The following is a 21,034-nucleotide window of genomic DNA, read 5'->3' as shown; positions in this document are numbered from 1 at the left end:
TGAATGTCTACCGAGGATTCGAGTTACCCGAAGTGGTAGTCACCCGTGTTTCTTCTCTTGCCCTCGCAGGCACTTACATAGTCTCTGTCTCGATAGGGTCAGATTATCTTCCGTGTATATTCTGTGAATTACAAGTTATGTGATTGGTGCCAAATTTACACGAGGAAAATAAGATTAAAGACCTGTGTCTGGCGATAGAAAATACGAAATGTTTGCTGCTTTGGGGTGTGTGTGGGATTTCCCCGTCAACTGCTCCCCCCCACCCCAATTATATGTATTACACCTCATTCAGATATCAGTGTGTGGAGGTGAAGAGGCTGCTACTTGACTGGAATTGGAAGGAGTTAAAACTGAGACAACCTCCCAATCATTTGCCTTCTGCTACTTTGCAGTATTCCGGAAGCGCTGCTTTAAACCTCTCTTTAAATAGCCTTTGGGGAACCTAAGACTCATTTACTCGTTTGTTCGACACCTCGTAAAATATCATTCAAACTGTTCAGTGCTTCTGTTGTAAATCTCATACTGTGTATTGTCTATGAAACCATATTCAGCTGAAAGATGTTAGTTAGTACCTATAATCCACTATGACACGGAATGGCAATACATTCAATAGTCAATACTTTTTCAGCTACAAGTTGTTTTTCAATTGCTTTTTGTAAACCACATTCAGTGTACGTTCTGTACCCATGCCCTAGTAATCAGAATTTGGGGCACTGGCCAAGCAGACAGTGCTTGACTGCTCATACTGTAAAATGCTTACCACCAAATAAATTTACATAGCATGAACTTCGTTGTGTTGGGTTTCTCTTAACAATTTCATTGAACACAGCCTACTTTCAAAGCCACATTTCTTATCTGCCCGATACCAGCATTCTACTCACTGGCTTATTTTGATAGAATAACGATAAATTCTACTTTGCAGATGAATGTAACGGTACAAAGATACATAGGGAAAACTCTTTTAAGTACAGTTGTATACACTGAGTTCCAAAGGGCAAAGGATATGGACTATTCTTTAAGTCTAAAAAGACACTTGTTCTCCAACAAATGTAAACAGAAAATAACTTTTGAATCTACTTAACATAAAAACAAAATTTCAGAACCAAGTAAAATATCTGAAATTAAAAAATGTTAACTATTTTAAATTGGTGTTTTCATCCCATTTTATTACATCTCATCAAACTATTAATTGCTCAAAAGGTCACTGTAGAAATGTGTAAGTGGTTACTTTTTCCTTTTTAAAATTCTTAAACTTGAAAAAGTAGTTAAGTGTCTATACTGTTAAATATTCTAGCAACGCATATAAAAGTTTCCAATAGTTTTATAAGAATTTAAATTAAAAACAAAAGAGCAAGCACAAAGGAAGTCTGAAAAGTTGTTTGAGAAAAACTCATTGGTACAAAGTTTTGTTCATGAAAGCACAGTATAAACTAGAGTGAAATGTAATGAATCAAACACGAGGCTGAGGTACACTGGTGATTGGACCCAGGGCACTGAGTGAAGTTTCTGACTAGCTCAAACATGTACCATTTCTGGTGCTTGTACTGACTGTAGTAGGAGCTCGGTGAAATCAGTTGGGGTGTGCATCATGAGAAGGCAATTCAATTACATGAAAAAAAAATTGACTAAAATAAACTAGTTCTATCCTTTACGTCTCCCCATTAACCATATAGCCCTTTATAAATATAAGCATGTATCTAATATAAAAGAATCAACACTAATAGACAGCAAATGATAAGAATATTTTTATTGTATTATTAAATATCGTCATCTTCCCCCCCACTGTTACAAATTTGTAGATACTACACGAATGATGATACATAATTTATATTTTACGGTTTGCCCGTGTGATATATTTACACATGCAGTTAGTAATGATGTCATGCTACATTTCCTTAGGAGATGCCCATTCCAAACAAAATGTGAGCAGCCTGTGACCAGTTTATCTAATGTAGGAAAATGCTTCAGGAGGGTGGAATGTATACTGACCTGCACCTACAAGGTTCAGTATTGAGAATATTCGGTTTTATTCAGATTCCAAGGTTATATTCCTTTTTATTTGAAAATAATATACATAATTTGAACAACACCTTTTTATCAGAAGTCTTTTCTTTCCCCCTCTTGCTGCTTAAGAAAGCACAGAGATACACCGGGATCTAGCAGCCAATAATAAAGGGCCACAATTTCAAAGAAATGGCATTTGATCGTGATACCACTTAAAATCCAAAACATTAGAAAATTTGCTTGGAATCTAAACATAAATCAAAGTTAGCACAGTGATTTTTCTGATTATTGAACAATAAATGAAACATTTCTTTGGGAAGAAAAGTTAATGCTAAAATTATTTTAGGTGAATCTGAGATGCTAAAAGACCATTTATTTTAAGTCTTTTATTTTCATAACATAAATAATCTGTACACATCCTGTGTATTTAACAAATTTTGAACTTTTGCTATAATTTTACAAATGCCTAAATTTAAAATTTTACATTTGTTTAAAAAAAATCTATTTATTGAGCCATAAAGCTATAGTGGGATACAATAAATAAAATAATGAGACTACTTGTCCAATTATATTTTGGCTCCAAGTTAATCATGAAATTAAAAGTGAAACTATTTAGACATAATTTTATAAGATAAAGGAAAATAAAGGGTATAGAATTAAATTCTATGCTACCCCCTTAAAATATTGACAGCCTGGAGTGTGTGTGTGGGGGAACCAAACTGAACAAACAAGCCATATCTAAAATATTAAATTACAAATTATTTAAATCCAGTGTTTTCTAAAATCAATGTGCAGGAAGGACCATGCATTTTATGCAGACATGAAGGCCTAACAGGGTTAACACTACGTTCAGCTAAGGTGCTAGGGCAGCTACTGCGTGGATCACTGCAAGGCTGCTGGCCGCCGCCTTAGGACTTATTGGCTGAGCCAGAGGAACGACGCAACTTCATGGACATGCGGCTCTTGCTAGTTCGAGGGGACATTGGAGAGGTCAGATCAGCCCCATCTACCTGCGTTGCTGTTGGAGTTTCACTGGGTAGAATCTCTGGGTAGATGCCTGTGGGAAACAGCAAGACTATTAGTACCAATTATCCAGACTCTCATTCAGTGAGAAATAATCTTATTGCTACTGATCTGTACCATGAATGCCAACCTAATGAGCTCTTCTAAAAGGGAAATTCAAAACTTGTTACAAGAGCCTACAAATATATTTAAAGTACAGTGGTCTGATGGCTCACGTCATCATATTAGCAAGAAAGCAGCCATTTCCAGAGCCAGAATCGACCAGAAAGCTCCCTGGAAAAAGCATTGGGAAACAAAATCTTTGGGCCCAAGAGACAGGGTTCCAAAGCATGCAGGGAAGGGCTCAAGAAGCAGGTGAGAAAGACCAACTCCTGTTCTAGGGTTCAGGGAATAGCAAAATCAGGGTCAACACTGCTTAAGCTTGAAAATACTAGCACCCTCCAAAAAAAAAAAAAAAAAAGAACTCAGCACTCGAAGAACATTATCCATGCTAGGTATGTACGCTTTTCCGAAGGAGCAAGAGAAATTCCTGGGGGCAATAGGGGAGGAGAGGGAGAGGGCAAGAATTCTCATCTGAAAGTCAGTCAACAAAGATGAACTGACCCCAGAAAATGCCTTAAGTTAAAATTTCCCAGTTATCCTATTCAGAAAGTGAACTATTCAAGAAGGTAAACAGTAAAAGTAGTAGATAAAAATTTTTTAATTTTTAAAGGAGCAAAATATGTTCAAATGGGAAAATTCTTTGTGTAATATAAAAAGCCGTTATTTCTATGAGTTGTGATTTTCTAATACATAGCAATAAGAAATAACCTTACAAATTTTAAGTTCTCAAATATTTTCTGAATGAAGAGGTTAAATAAAAAATTTAAAAGCCTCAGAAAACAAGTAGATCTGCAAACATAACATCATAAATACAGAATTCTGTATATTATAAGGTACTTTTATCCAGATATTCTGGCTCTTATGGATATGAAATTTTTCTTTATGTGCCCCGCAGGTGGCAGAACCTTAAACTTCTACATCTCATTACTCAGTAGAGAGACTTTTGACCTCCTTGACATTTAAGGCTTGGAATTAATTAGGCTATGCACTTTCATATGCTGAAATGTTAGGTTTAAATGAAAGTGATGGATAATTGTAAGAGAAAAAAATGATCATAAGCGGTGCATATCCATCTTGCATAGTTAAGAAGTAGAACATTTCAAAGTATTTTAAGGCCACATGTTATTATTAGGACCAAAAAGGAGTATACATTACCAAGAATAAAATACTTTGTCACTTAAAATCCACATCAACTAGCCTCTTTCTCAAAGCAGTTTCTCCAACATTTTGTCTTATCTGATTTAATGAGGCTGGCTTTCTAAAAATAAGCAGGAAACATGTTTCTGTCCACTGTTGCTCTCCTCCTGGAGATCTGAATTGTTTTGGCCTCAAACTGGGAAATCTGCAGGAGAACACGAATCGCTGGCCCTCGTTAGGGAAGCACTGCAGGTGGATGGCAGAGGTGGTGACGAGCAGTAGCTCATGCTTTCTGAATCACGCGTACTATTCCCAGCCATCATGAGCGCTCTTCCCACGGCGGTTTACCTTGAGATGGCCAATGTTTTCTAGCGGAGGTTTTGGGAGGAAGAGAACTATCACTGCATTTCTTTCTTTGTTGTGAATGAAGAAATGGAGTAGCGAGCAGAAGTGGGAAAACAAAAGAGAAGATAGATAACGGATCTGAGAGACATAGTGCAGAATTTTATAGGCGTTAATCAAGAAGCAGAGAAGAGAGTAAAAAGGTTTTTAAAATTAGGAAATATAATTGGACATGCAATGCGCTCAGGTGGTAATGTTTCACAATGGGCAATGCTTTGTAGATTGAAAATATTATACTTACCAACTAACAGTTTTATAGGGGAAAAGAAAAGAAGAGAAAAAGTCTATGAGATATTCTTTAAACATCTATCTTTCCAAATGTCCACTAGACTAGTGGTACTGTTCAATATTGTACATTTATAACTAGATGTGGCGATTTACATTACGTAAAATAAAAATTCAGTTTCTTGGTAGGTTCACTAACCACATTTCACATGTTCAACAGGAGTTTGTGGTTTGAGGCTAACATACGGGACAATGCAGCTATAGATCACCGTCTTAATCACAGAGAACTTTATTGGAAAACACGGTTCTAGAGCACGCTAAACCCCAAAAATATTTTCCTTAAAAACAGTAATTACTCTATGTCCCCCTAATGCCTTCAAATTGAAATCCTTGTTCAGTTAACTGAGAGTCAATTAAGTTCTTCAGTGTAAGTGGTATACAGCTATTGGTACTTTGTGTTTTAGCAAATGATATTTAGACGCTATAAATAATTTACAGCAGATATATCTCAACTTTAGATATAAGGACTATAGAAATACCTATACTTCATTTCATATGCAATTCTCCTTAAGTACCGATTTACACCACCTGAATTATAAAGACTGCTGATGTATGAAATTATTATACTATCAGCATATCTTTAAAAATGAAGGTAAAAAATATCTACTGATGCCTATATTTGTTTGCCCATCCTGTATGCATCACTAAGACTCTTCCAATACTCACACAAACTGTGTCTAAATCTTGGTAGTATGTTAACTTGATGCCTATTTGACATTACTTCCAATAAATGATCAAAATAAACATGAAAAATATGGCTTTGGGATCTAGATAGATGAACAGAAATACAATAGATTGCTATTTATTGTGGTTTTGTTTATATTGTTGGCTGACAGAGCTAGTTTACAACTGCTAAATTTATGAAAACTTCTAACCATTAATATAATTTTTAAAACTATGTGGCTTTGAAAGCAATATCACTTAACACTGAACTCAGAGGTAAAGTGATGCATTAGAAAGGGCAGAGGAATGGGTTAGACCAGCAGTTCTCAGCCTGTGGGTCACGACCCCTTTGGGGGTTGAACAACACTTTCACAGTGGTCGCCTGATTCCTAACAGTAGCAAAATGACAGCTATGAAGCAGCGATGAAAATCATGTGCTGGTTGGGGATCACCGCCACATGAGGAACTGCGTGAAAGGGGCGCGGCGTGAGGCAGGTGGAGAGGCATGGGTTAGACGGATCTAGTTAAATGCCAGATCTTTCGTTTTCTTAGCTGCTTGATCTTGGACAATCCGACAATTTTCTTGTTTATAAAATGAGGACAACACTAGTTATTTTGCAGAGCTGTGGAGATCAATGGTTATGTATGCAAAGATCTTGGCATATTAATAGGTACATAAAAAGCATAGCTATAGTAAAGAGAGATGAACAAAAGTTAACTGATTTCGAGCAGATGAGGATTAGAAAAGAAATTAGAAGTATTTTTGAAGAAAAGTGTGACCACAAAGACAAGGTTTCGACTGTGGAGAATAGAATGTGCTGCTGTGCTGAGTTTCGGGGCTCACAAAATGAACCCTCTCAGTGTAATTATACTAATATTCCTAACGCATGCAGCCTTATTGGAAAGGTTGTCACTTATCAAAGTAGCCTTATAACTGCACTATTGTTAAAAGAGTTGGAAAGTGCTTAGGAGGGCATGGATCCAGCAGCGAATGCCATAAAGAAGTAATAATACATAATTTAATAAAGCAGCAAGTGATACAAGCAAACAAGTGGTTTAATTTTAAGATATTCAAGAACTATGATCCTTATAGATTTACTTAAATCAAATAAATCTTAGCTTGTCATATGTTATTTCTTTCTTACAAATGAGAAAACTGAAGGTTCAATGTGTAACTTAAACTTTAACCATATATAAGCCACATGTCCACGTTCAAAGTGCTCAAAACAATACAACTGGCTGCTTACAATTTCAGGGGGATCTAGTGATAAACACTGTATGTAGGAATGTGCTTTACAGAGCATTGAACAGCTGATGTATAACTTAACCATGAAAGGGAATGGACCTTCCTGTTCTTACTTACAGATAGTATTTAGAATATTTGGAAATAACTTTCTCTCGCAGGGCTAAAGTAAAGGGTAAATTTCAGATAACTTTTAAATAAGGGCAGTGAACTTAAAAGGTTACTACTTAAGGCTTTCATTATCATATTGTCAAGTTTATCTCTGATTTTGATGGCACAAAAATTACCTTAAAATCTGAATACTCATTATAATATTCCTTTAAATAGGAACTTATACATGAATACATGTCATACACACATGTAGTCAAACACCAATTAATCAATCAATTAAACATTTTAAAATACCAAGATATCTAGCTTAAGCTGTCAACAATCAACCCAAAGGGAGGGATCTACTAGTTCAATGACAGTAGAATGACAAGAGAATTAGAGGCATACTACTCAACAAGCAATCAAAAAATATTTATAGCTGATGATTATTAAAACACACACTACTAGGAAAAAATTGTGTGTTTATAGGTAATATTGGAAGTGAGACAGATAAGACTCATCAATATTACTTTCCAGGAGCCCATGGGGCACAGTGAGGTAAGCCTCGGGCCCAGTCGCTGTCTGGGGGGAATGAGAGTGAGGCCCTGCGCGTGCGCAAACATTTACATTGGGAGTGGTCCTACTCGGTCCTACAGGCCTCTATGAATCGGAATCAACTTGATGACAGTGGGCTGTGTTTTCTGGGGGTGGGGCTGGGGTGTGCACTTTCAACAAAACAGAATCCTATTTCCTGATAATGGCATTTCATAATTCCTTTTTATGAAAAGACACTGTATTAGAGGAAAACATGTTCATTTTTGAATTTTCAATAGAATCTCGATTAGCAATTTCATTTGAAAGTTTAGTCACAGATGTGTTCTTAAATATAAAAAGTTGACTGCAAAACTTTTGATATTTGCCACACACATGCCTGACAGAGATAAAGGGATTTTTTCCCTGTAATTTTTTTTTTTTAGAATAAAGGACAAGAAAAATCTAATAATGTTTTAATGTAGTTAGGGAAGATGGACAAAGTGTGACATCACAATTCCTCTCTCAGTGACCTTAGGGGCAAAAGTAATTTCCCTTAAGCATGAGTCTAGTGCATAGAGTCTACTTTGAGAAATTACAGTTAATTTATGGATCCTACGTGATATATCACAATGTTATTTACATCTATTTCAGTACTATGGGAAGTTATATAGAAAAAGCTCTTTTCAGATTTAAATGTCATTACAGTCAGAATGTAACTACTAACCAGGAAATGAGATTTGGACAATCATGAACCAAGCTAAACGATCCTAAAACAACAACAACAACAACAAAGTGTTTTCTCATACAGGCACACATCATAATTTATTGTGCCTTTTCTTTTTTAAAATTGAAGTTAAAGGTTTGTAACACATTGTGTTGAGTAAATCTGTCATTTTCGCAACAGCATATGCTCACTTCACTTCTCTATATCGTATTTTGGTAATTCTCACAGTATTTCAAACTTTTCATACTATTATTGCACACTGAATATAGACTGTAGCACAGCATAAATATAACCTTTATGCACACTGAGAAACCCCCCAAATCGTGTTACTTGCTTTACTGTTATTGCTATTAGCTTTATTACAAGGGTCTAGAAGGGAAACACACTATGTGGAAGGCATGCCTGTACTATTCCACTAAATAGAGTTGTCTCACAGGGCTGGCTGGAGACAATGTAACCATTGTGCTGGTAGTTCTTTAAAAGTTAATTTTAAATTATTACATGAAGCTATTAGTATTATATATCTAAAGGGTACACAGGTTGCCTACAGTTGTTTCATGTGCTAGTATAAATCCATCTCCTTGACGTGGTGAACGAACTTGACCATGAGATTTAAAAACTAAGGTGAGCCCTCAAAGTACCACACTGTTAAGCAATTTTTGGAAACTGGAAGTCAGGTTGATATCACTATGATAAGGATTATTTCATATCTTCATCCTTTGACTTATTACTTGAAAGGGAGCATCTTCTGTCTGGAGAGTTTATTAAAAGAAAATCAAGCTTTGAGATTAAAAAAAACATCAATCAATCATTGTTCAGACACCAGAGTGTTTCTGGTACAGGAGGAAGCGTAAATATTTCATTTCTTATTGTATCAAATTGAGAACCACTCAAGAATTTGTTTCATGACTATTAGAGAGTACGTAAAAACCAGGGTCAAATTGTGTTCATGAATACCAACCCAAACCAAACCCACTGCCATAGTCGATTCTGACACATCGTGACCATGCAGGTCCTGGCAGAACTGCCCCTGTGATGCTGACCATATGCCTTATAGATTAAAAGCCCCCTCAAAAAGAGAAGTAGAATTGTGAGGAATAGGACCAGGTGGGGTTTCTTTCTGTTGTACAGTTACTAGGACTCAGAGCCCACTGGAAGACACCTAGCAGCAACAACAAGTTCAATGTATCTCCTAAACTTCTAAAAGGGTTTTTCCTGAATTGGGACCTTAAAATAATGCAAACACTACATATTCTTTAGAACACAGCCGTTACGGAACATTCCAGAGCTATTATTTGTAGACCATCACAATAAATTAAAAAGTCTGTTTTGTTGAAAAAAATAAAAGGCATGTCTCTAATTGCTACTAAAGGCAAAGATATTTAGAAATTTATGAAAAAGTATGTAGCTTTGAATAAGACTTTTAGTATCGACTAATTGTTAAATACATACTTTTATTACTATGCAAATGCTCATTAAGTTTTATTTTAGACAACTTGTATACCAAATAAAGACTTGTTCAAAAACAAAGCCTAGAGAGCCTTGACTTGATGGCTTCCTTTATTTAATGTCACGGAAACATTACACAGTTCCCAAATTACAGACTTAGTTCAGCTGCATGGCTATCTGGGAAACACTAAGAGACTTACCAAGGACTCCAGCTGGTAAAACACCTGGAGCATGAAAACTGACAGTCTTTGTAAATTTAAGGGGAAAAGTTTATTGGCAATATTGTTCAGTTGTGAAACTTTAAACGCTCAACTATACATGATACACATACGTATTTTAATAATCTGATGCTTCATTAGCTGTTCTATTAGTAATAATATTGCCACACATATTTAAGTAGTGTTCATTCTGTTGCACATTAATTTGTTGTCAATATTTTTCTTTTGTCATTATCCTTACTGTTACGTAATTTCACCTAGTGTCAATCCACTAAAGTATATAAAAGACTTATCTCTGTCAAGAGATTCAACTAAGCTAATGCTAGGGGCCTTCAAAAAGTTGGTGGAAAAATTATTTTCATTCCATTTTCCCATAAACTTTTTGAAACTGCCTTGAAGAATTGCTTAGGGCTTTTATTTTAATTGAAAAGGCTCTAATTTTTTGGGTAAGTTTATTTTTTAACTGGCCAATTTTATAGTGATGGAGAGTCAATTTCCTTGACTAAGTCTCAATTAAGATATATGGTACTTCTCACCCCACTCCCCTCAAATAAATTTGGCCAGAAAAGGACTACTGTGCCTTTTAAATGTATTTAATACAAAGATAAAATTATTTAACATAAAAGAAATTTGAAGGCTTTATCATTAACTTCAACTAGATCCTCGTCTCCGAGTTAAAGTTTCATTATAAGGAGGTGCCTGGCACAGAGTAAAGGAACCTGGTGGACAGTGGTTACGTGGTCAGCTGCGATCCACATGGTCAGAAGTTTGAGACCACCAGAATCTGCATGGGAGAAAGCTGGGCTTTCCACTCCCAGAGACTATTACAGTCTCAGAAATCCACAGGGCTGTCACTCTAAGTGCATCGACTTGCTGGCAGTGAGTGAGTGAGTGAGTGAGTGAGTGAGTGAGTACCGAGTAAGCCACAGAATAGAAGAGGGTGTCTGATGAATTAGAATATCGAATAGTAACACAACACATTACAAAGTACAAACACAGCTTAGTAGCACTACTTTTTTCATGCTGAGAAACAAAAAGGTCAATACAACAGGTATACTAATTTCAACCAAGGGATCTATTATTAGTTTTTGTTTTTAATCCCAGAACCAGTGTTAGTGTTTCATGCAGACCTAGGTTAGTAAGTTTACTGTGAAAAAATTTAGTGACAATTTCTGAAATATTTAGTATGAACCAGAAGAGTGTTAAGCTTGTTGATGGTTTGAGTCACAAGCTGAGTGGCTTGCTAATTGTCAGAAAAGGAAATGGAAGAGAACAGAGGATGTTTTGGTTGACACTTTGTCTTACCTTCAGATAAACAGAACTGATATTTAATGATCTAAAGAGGGAAAATAAAATAAATGAAACAATCATAAGGAGTGCAAGGAATTACAGAATAGGAAGGCCATAAGTTATTTTCTTATCGATTTCTTCAAAATTAGTTAATTGTAAAAATGCAGTACCCTCTCTTACAATCTTTAATATTGTAAGACAAATGATTATATCAAATACCTGTCTATTTAAATCAGTTATTATAGTTTTACTTTTAAGATTAGTGATGATAGACAATATTCTTCGTCATCAAATTGGTTCCTCTACACAGAGTTGAGGGAGAATACATGCTCAACTTGTGCATCTTTGGCAGAAATGTCATTAATGATGCCTTGGGACACACCAGTCATTGTCTGCAACTCCAGATAAAATGTAGTGCAGGTACTTTCATGAAAAATGTTGTTTTAAAGGACGTGCATTTAGGTCAAAGAAAGAACAGATACAATTTATAGGCCAAACACTAAGCAATAATGAATAATCTTTATGTTTCAATGATGGAGTTTTTTTCAGTCACATGCTCTAGTATCTTAAGGGTTTTTAGAGCAAAAGGGTATTGCATTTCAAGTTCCAATAACTAACAAGTAACTAATACTTGCTTTCAATCTTACCGGTATCAGATGGTAAATGATGGTAGGGAGCTGGAGAAAAAACTTGCGCTGCAAAATCTTCAAACGTGGTTGGTTCTAAATGGTGCTGGACGATTGTTTGCAGGTATCGCGCTCTCTCTTCATAGCTGGTGTCCTTGGTTAAGGTGAGCATAACCACAGCTTCCATTGGCACAGGCAGCCCTCATCAATTAAGTACTACCACCAGTGCTAAGCCATCACCTCCTGAAAAGCATAATTAGTCACTAATTGTTCTGGTGTACCATTAAAAGTATGGCTTTTTTTGGTGGGGAGAGGAAGTTAGGGGGCTCTTTATTGGTGCTGTCAGTCTCCACCAGGGATGGGGTGTCTCTGCCCCGCCCCCAGGTGTTCCCAGACTTGCTATGGCTTTTTAAGAAGGAAAATAAATTATAGTGTTGAACACAGATTTATTCTTAAGCATACCACTATACATGACAGCTTGCCAGGGAGATATTTATTAGAAAATAATTATAATATGATTAAACTGTTGGCAACAATTTACTTGCAAAAGGATTCAACTGCCATCAGCTGTCAGTCTAGGCTCATCTTATTAATCAGTTTTGACCTGAAGACCTGCTCTCAAAAGCTGCCAAATAAATATTACAATGACACTTAAGATACTGTGTTCAAGTTTTGTGTATTATTTTTATTTGTAAGGATTTATTGTGGAAAATTCCTGCATATCTTCTTCTAAAAACCCTCCTTTTTCACAACAATTGTTCTCATTTTGAATGGAAGACTACTGTTGCTGTAATCCCCGAATAACTCCATGCGGCTAAGATAAATACGTAGCTGAAAGTGTCTGTCAGGGAAAAACACCTAGTCAATTATAACACCGAAACAAGCAGGGATATTTGCAAGGAGTCCACAGGACTCCTAAATGCTGGCTAACAAAGCATCTACAGGGCACTGACACTGACAGAAAAATACCGTACTTCTCGGTCACCCCATTTTCTTCTCTGATATTATTGACAAGCAACCAGTACCTTGAAGTGCTGTTGCTTTTGAACAACCCACGCCAGGCTTCCCGTTTCAGCAGGCCTGATTGTGCTGTTCGTAGAGAGGGTGAGAGAGAGGGGGGGGGGGGGTGAGAGACAGAGAGAGAGAGAGAGAGAGAGAGAGAGAGAGAGAGAGAGAGAGAGAGAGAGAGAGAGAGAGAGAGAGAGAGAGAATATTTCTGTTGTTGACTAAAGCAACTATGGAAATGGCTGTCAAATGTAGAGCAGCAGGCAGCAACATACAATTATCAGGAAAAACTCCCATGCTGACTTCATGTCGGATAGTTCCTGAACTGAGAAATCAGTTAACCTTTCTTCTACAACTTTTAAAAGTTTTCCTGCTGAACTCAGTGTGCTATGTTGAGGTTTTAGATAAGACATTTAAATAAGTATGAAGGATAATTAAAATATGCCTATTGGTTCTTCTTTTCTCACTGAATTTCCTCCAAAGCCTATTTTAATGTTTTCCCTCAAAATTCCAAATCCTGTTTTGGAAAAAGAACATTACAGTTCAATTACTGTTGTTCTGCAATTCCAGAAACTGTAGCCCAACTCTATAAAGCCAAGACCAAGAAGAACAATGTTAAAGGAAGAAAGCATAAAATAATTTAAGAATAACTGATAATCCAATAGGAGATATTTTAGTCTGTCTTATTAACAAAATATTATTGAGAACTCCCCCCCCAAACTATAGGTCTATACTATATTTTCCTTGTATTCCAATTTTTATTTTATGCATCAAATACTGAAATAACCTCAATTCCAATTCTTTGCAATGGATATTTTCAATTCTTGCCAGTGGGACAGAAGTTCCAAAGAATTTCACTTCTGAAATGGGGAGCAATAGGACAAGATACTAAAGTGGTCAACAGTAAAGATTTTATGGAAGGATAATATAGACATTTTTGAATCTTAACATTAAAAGTACCAGAGCACCCTTTTAACGAGTCTACATGGTTATAAACGGAAGAGGATGAAACTGATGGTTCAATCTAAATAATACCACATATCTCACAACTTGTTGGAAAGTACTTTTTTCATTGGGGGAGATTCACAGCTGCTGAATTTTCTGCAGTTAATAGAGTCCTTTGATTCACAGCAGTGCCCCTTGTACAAAAAATACTGGCCTTTGTGTATTACCAGAAACTAATTTTCTATTTGGCTGAAAAGGGAAAAATGGGGTTATTGCTTCTCCCTCCTACAGAGCTTTTCATTATGCCTGATGCACTCAACTTCTAAGCTCTTCTGAGAAAAAAAATAACTGAAGAGGCAAGAGGTAGAAAAATGAGCTTGTTAGCACATTAGAAGTGAAGTATCTTGGTGGGCCCTAGAAATTCCCAGTGGTGTGTTAACTTATCACTCTATGCATGCTGGCACTGATAGTCTCCCAATTGATCACTCTCTTTTCGCACCAAAGGTGCTGCCAGGAAGCAAAGGCTGAAGGCCCACAGGAGAACAGTCTGCTATCAAAACAAGCTGTTTTTAAAAGTCTGCTTGAATGGGTAAAATGCTTCATGAAAAGTAGGGTGGAGACACCTACCTGCTTTTAAAATGCTCTACTTTCAGAGGGTCTATAAATGAAATATTTTACTTTATCTTATTATACTTATAGTTTACACAAAAATTAGGCAAAGAGAAAGCAAACGTGAATATTTCTATAGCACGAAGGACAGTTCCAATGTAGTAAGATTTATCAAAGCAAGAACATGGATACCGAGACAGGATGCATCTGAGAGTAACTCTGTTTCACTATTAAAAAGACTTCAAAAAACAAAACAAAACAAAAAAAGACTTCAAATAAAAACTTGGAAGAAACCCCCAAATCAGAGTTACATGAAATGAAAATCATGCAAATGAGATTAATTTCCAGTTATAATGCACTTATTTTGAATAAAAAATGCATGATAATCTAATAAAACTCCAATACACCTTCAATAGGGGAAACAATGCGTTCTAAATGAATATGAAACAGTTCAAGTATCAGTGACAGAGTTAAAGAAAACAGTGAATGGTTGACTTTAAATGCAATGGAGTGTTTATCATAAACTGTGTCAGGCTAATGCCTCAAGTTTTCTTTTGGCAGGAGCTATCTTGAGAAAACATTGTCCGAATAGTAATAATTAGAGTTTAAAGTAACTCACCTGCCTAAAGCTAAATACATTGATTTATTTGTAGAGGTAAAACCCCATTTTGATGTCGACAAACACACACACAGCAGCACAATCTCTGTAACGCATACCTCTTCTCCTTTCTTTTAATATGGAAGACATATACCAAAACGACAAAATGAACTCTAAGTGCTTAAAGCACAGTCCCGAGTCCATAGACAGGTGCTTTTTGTGACTGAGAGAACGATAAAGTTCCAAATAGTGCTGTTAGTATCTGCAATTGTAAGCATAATCCAAAGCAGTTGATTCCTATATCTCCTTATAATAGGTTAGGCTCTGATTCCTTAAAAGGCATCTCTCTGGGGAAGAGTTATTAGTAGCAACAAAATGAGGGGCACACACAAGCTCAATGGCTAGCAGCAACAGGGCAACTCAAGCCGTATTCCTACTGTGAGTGCATGTTGCCACTGGCATTGAAGTAAAACAACAAAATCTGACATGTGTGAGATGGTCAAGACGTGAAGGTTAAACTGATCAAAAAACCCCCAAACTAAAAACAGAACAAAAGTTTAACATACAGCTCTAAGTCGAATTCTGAAGATTTTGTCGCAAATTAAAAACAATTCAAGTTAAAAACGCCAATAAAAACAAGTAGCTACTAATCATTGAATGTGGGAGACTTTTACCTGGTAGGGATCTTTCATACAGAATGAGTCATTCTAAAATAATCACACACAGGTGTTACAACCACAGCAACATAATTACCCACTAAGCCTTCCTTCTACAAAGCAGGAAGCAGAGAAATATTACAATTCTAAAAATAATAGAGAAATATGCATTTTGTAACATAGAGGGTTTATATAGTCCTTCTGCATTTCATTAACACTATTAGACATTTTAAGTAAGCACTTTCAACTTTCCACTTCCATATGAAATCAGTTGTGGCATTCTCTGACTGTGTCAAGACCAGCTGTCAGGAAAGTGGGGGTTCAGTTTCAGCCCGGTCTTGGTAAGCCATGCATTCTGTGCCGTAGTTTATCCATATGCTGAGTGGGACACGGCCACCTGCTCCCATTCTCTTCACAGAGACGTTGAAGATAAAGGATACAAACATGGGACCCTTCAAAAGTTCCTCTCTATCTGTTTTGACCTTTGGCTCAAATCTTTGTAAATAGCTTTCTGCAGGACAATTTTCAACATCAATTTAAGAAATATTGCTCTATTCATGTGAAAGAACTCTTTTGATATTTCTTATCTGTGGTATGTGCAGATTTTTGACTTCTGGTGTGGGGAAATGCTGGTTTCTCATGAGGAAAAGAGAAGCACAACGAGAGAGATACCTCAGAAAGTTCATTAATGCCAAATAATTCATTTTTATTAACAGACAAGGAGAAAGTAGATTGGTTTTAAAGCAGCAACAACTCTGTATTCTCCATATAATTTTTTTAGTAGTCCATACAATATGTTACGTGTGAACTGCTGTGATTGTCTGGGAAAGCAAGCTTTCAGCTTTGTGATCTTTTCAGCACCTCAGTAGGCTGCATAAATATTTACCTCATGAGATTTCTGACTAGTCTCAAAGTAGAAATTGTGAATATATATAAATGAAATGTACATGTAAACATATATGTGTATATACAAGTACATATGTTGTACAAAGGATGAGTAAGTATTCTCAACCAAATAAAGTGTTGAGAAAGGTTAAAGTATGTAAGCATCACAGATATTATAATAAAAGCGAATCACTATGGAATCCTATTTTTATAATGAGAAAATTCAACAGGTGAGTGGCAGTCAGGTAAGTGCTCATCTAAGGTGCAACTATTGGTCTCTCACTGAGTGGAGGAAAGAAAGAGGAAGAAAACTGAAGACGTGTGGATCATGCAAGCATTACTCTCTACAACCCCGGAACCTAAGAACTGAATGGTGCCTGGCTGTGAGCACCGGCTGCTCGGAATGCGCTCCTATTAGAAGCCCCCCACCCCCTGGAATATACCATATATACTCAAGTATAAGCCGATCCGATCATCAACCAAGGCACCTAATTTTACCACAAAAACTGCATTAAAGATTTGCTGGAAAAACTCAGCTTATACACGAGTATATACGGTAATCATAAAAAAAGACCAGGCTTACTGGCTGGATAGAAACTGGCGGAATGGTCAAGGCGAGGTCTCTAGACACCCTTCAGATCGGAAATGAACACAACTCCATAGCTCAATCTTGAACCAAAAAACAGGTCTATAAGGGGGACAATAACACTAAAAGGTATGCACACCTTAGAATAATCAACCATTCGAGAGGAAAAGGGTAACATTCACCCATGGACAAACTTCAGAAGGGTTAGGAAAGGAAGGGTAACAGAGACAGGAACAGGAAGCACAAGGAAGAAGTAGGATAAGTGATGTCACACTACAAGGATTACAACCAATGACATAGAATAAAACATGAATTGTTTAATGGAAAACTGCTCCGAAAACCCCTATCCAATTCACAATAAAGTTTAAAAATTAGGGGGAAATGGTAGCGCTAATCAGTAGAAGGTCCAGAATTTTACTGAGTTAGAAAAACATATGATAAAATTTCGCTTTATAAATTACATTTTGGAATGCCTTGTAGAAAAGATCTACCAATAAAGTCTATTTTCTCTCTAAAAGGAAAATATAAAAACTGTAGTCATGAGCAGAATTAAGGATTTCTATCATTGTTTAATTTATTTTCTCTTAAATTAAGGTTTCATGTTTTATATTCTGACCAAGAGAAAAAAAATCTCGTGGTTCATCTTAAAAGACAAAGAATGAAGTGTTTATATCTGGGTTCAATTTCATAATCTCAGGGATTTTAAGGCTCATCTGAAATCCTAATTTAATAAACACTTGTCTACACTCATGTGGCTTAAGAAAGTCATCTTTTTTTAAAAAAATAAAAGATTCCAAGAACAGTTGTTACAGGATGAGAAAGAGTTCTAACAGTAAAAATTACTATAAACCCAAAATGAAACCCACTGCTGTTGACTTGATTCCAACTCAGCAATCTCAGAGGAGAACTTCGCGAGAGGTTTTGAAAGGCTGTAATTCTTCTTAGAAGCAGACTACCACATCTTTCTCTTGCAGAGCATCTGGCGGGTTTAAGGGCAATGAGCGCTTACACACTGTGTCACGCTGGACTACTAAGTAAAAGAACAAAGTCTAAGTCTCATCTACCAGTCAACAGTTTTTCTCCACAAACAAATCGCTATGTGTATCCTCCTTCAGCGCAAGGCTTACTGTTGAACAAACATTTCTGCAGATTTTGCTGTTTCTTGAAAGTATTATTAATGGATACTTCCTACTTCTGTTTCAAACTATGCTAAATATTCTCAACAAATGATGCCTTGCCTTGGGACAGTACCTTTCGAAATGACTATTTTTAAACATCTAAAATGTAAATTTTCAAGTATTCTTTTTTGTAAGCATTATATCTCTTAGAGCTGTATATAGTTTTTGAAATCTGCCTAAAATGGTTTTGAAATCACTCTTTATTTGGTTTTTAATAAAGATATCTTAAAAGATATTTTCACTCCCTTTTCTATAGATGTTCATGTAAATGAGATTAATTTAATTATCTCATACTATTGATGAATATATGAAAAGTTAAATTAGAAATTGTCACAAGCATTAGGCAATATGTTTATTTAAATGCTGAAAAACACTTCAACATTTATGAAATTTCTTCTTTTGGCAATCACTATAATTATTTAAAGAATTATTACTTGAATATATACTCAAGTATAAGCCGACCCGAATATCAGCCGAGGCATCTAATTTTACCACAGAAACTGCATTAAAAATGTGCCGAAAACACTCTACTCAGACATGAGTATATACGGTAGTTTCCTTCTCTCCTAAGGTTCAGACCAAAACCGAACTTACTGCTATCAAGTCCATTTCAACTCAGAGTGGCTCAGGGTAGAACTGCCCCTTTTGGGTTTCTCAGGCTGTAAATCTTTAAGGTAGCAGGCAGCCTCATTTTTCTCCTACAAAGTAGCTGATGGATTCAAACAGCTGATCTTGTGGTGAACAGCTCAGTGCACAGCCCACTGTGCCACCAGAGCTCTTTCTTAAAGTTACACCCTTCATATTTATATACTTTGCTTTATTGACTCTTATTTCATAGTTCAGCAAGAGTAAGTGGAGAGGTAGAACCAAACATTTTGTTAAAAGTAAGATTCAAGTCCTCTTTCTCTATAGCCAGTTGTAAGTAAGTTCCAACTCTATCTGCCCATCTACGTAAGAAACAAAGGAAAAAAAACAAGAATTAAGAACTGGGCTGTCAACAAAGTAGCTATCTCCTAATTTCTATCAAACCAATGTTGTTAATTCCTTCATCTATACACAATCACAGAGTACTAGTGAGCTGTGTGTTAGGTGTAGGAAATGTAAGTGTAAAAAGACATAGGCATGGTCTTTGTCTTCATAATATATATACTTGTCTGTAACTATATAAACTGACAATGAAAATTTTCAAAATATACAAAGAATTGGCTGGACTACAGTCTCTACAAAATGAAGTGGTAACAGACAGGGCATCAAAATCTGCTCCAAGAATCGCAGGCAGAAAATCATTCTAAAGAAAATATAGTTAACAGGGAGAACAAGCAAGAGAGGCCTATGCAGTATTTAATGCTTGATTCTCCCAAGCAAGAAGAGGCCCTGATTTGTGGTATTCACTTACTTCATGTAAATACCACCCCATGGACAATTTCAAACTATCAATGACTTAATCACCAGCTTGCAAATTTTATGAATATTGCACAGTTGGCTCTTAGCTGCTGAACTCAAATGCACTCTCTCAAAAAAAATTTTTTTTTAAGTCAGTAGGCAAATTGAAGGAGTCCTGGAGGCACTGTTGGGTTAGCATTGGCGGCTAAGCACCAGGTCTGTGGTTCGGCAGCTGAATGGGAGAAAGATGAGGCTGGGGGCTCCTGTAAAAATGGACAGCCCAGAAACCCTATCCAGGGTGGCTGTGATTGAAACAGACTGCAGGGTTGTGGGTTTGTATTTGATTTGGGATGATGCAAGGGTTAAAGCACCTAACAGCTGGCCCAAAGGTGGGTGAGTCGAATCTACCAGCAGCTTCCAAAAATAAAGATTTGGCTGCTTGCTTCCATACAGATTTACAACCTTGAAAATTCTATGAGGCAGTTTTATTCTGCCCTATAGGGTCACTGTGAATCAAAATCAATAGCAATGAGTTTGGCTTGTTCTACTATCAGTTTCAATGGTCTGAATATTGTGCAGAGGGAAAAAAAGGTATTTCACTAATTCAAGGATGCATTGCTGCGCACCTCTCCCAAAAAACATATCAGCCTAAATTCTAAGATCATCAATTTTGAAAGATAACTATTTATATGCAAAGGGACTTTAAAGAGTTCATGGAAAGATGGAATTAAAAGATAATGGAATTTTCCCACAGATGTTTTAAAGTCTCCTTGTGTTAAATTGTAAAAGCTCAGGAAAATCCTTGGTGTGCACTAAGAAAAAAATGGTGTTAGTTCTAAAAGGCCTCAAAATACCTTTAAGCAACCTGAGGGAATGTCATTAAACACTGCTTTAGAAATAATAAAAAATAATTTTATTGATGTAGGACACATATTTTCTCCACTTGTACATATGAAAAATAATTAGTAATAAAGTATAAGATTTTCCAGAATATATAGGGTATTGCATAGACTAATAAACATTTTCGTTTATAAGATGAAAGTAAATACTGTATCTTTATAGATCAAGAACTGGTAAGAAATAAACTGTTTCTCTCTCACAGTAGCTAACTTCTTCAGGAAACAAAGTCTAGTTCATATATAGGAAAAACAAAATTGCCCCAAATAATACGAATCTTGGTATTAATATTGATTTATGCTATGTTAATAAAAATTCTTCTGAAAGTCTGCAACAGGTTGCAATAAATTACTGTCTGATTTTTATGATGCTCTATACTAATGAAATTCTTTAGTAGTCGATACTATCTACACCATGAGCAAAAGCTGTGATTTGTCAGAGGAGACAAAACTGGGCTTTAATCCATCCTTTTAGCCATATTGCCAAGTCTATATTGTTTTCA

The 21,034-nt window shown here is 36.1% G+C and overlaps 1 protein-coding gene across 3 annotated transcripts in view; it reads right to left on the bottom strand.

Annotated features, from left to right (window-relative positions):
- Positions 1–1,723: 1,723 nt before the first annotated feature.
- The window catches only part of RALGAPA1 (Ral GTPase activating protein catalytic subunit alpha 1), a 193,055-nt gene continuing 173,744 nt past the window's right edge, over positions 1,724–21,034 (bottom strand). For 2 of the 3 annotated variants that reach the window (XM_075531077.1, XM_075531078.1), the window contains exons 39-41: positions 11,812–11,936; positions 11,180–11,210; positions 2,953–3,061 (exon numbers count right to left, since the gene is read on the bottom strand). In XM_075531077.1, the coding sequence (XP_075387192.1) occupies positions 11,203–11,210; positions 11,812–11,936 (133 nt within the window). In that variant the 3' untranslated portion in view covers positions 2,953–3,061; positions 11,180–11,202. Of the gene's footprint in view, positions 3,080–11,179; positions 11,211–11,811; positions 11,937–21,034 lie in introns of all 3 variants that reach the window. The other variant, XM_075531079.1, reaches the window with a different exon arrangement.

The sequence above is a fragment of the Tenrec ecaudatus genome, chromosome 14 (genome assembly GCF_050624435.1).
Source record: "Tenrec ecaudatus isolate mTenEca1 chromosome 14, mTenEca1.hap1, whole genome shotgun sequence".
NCBI classification, from domain to species: Eukaryota; Metazoa; Chordata; class Mammalia; order Afrosoricida; family Tenrecidae; genus Tenrec; species Tenrec ecaudatus.
The sequence above is the reverse complement of the archived record's forward strand: the minus strand, read 5'-3'. Positions and strand labels throughout refer to the sequence as shown.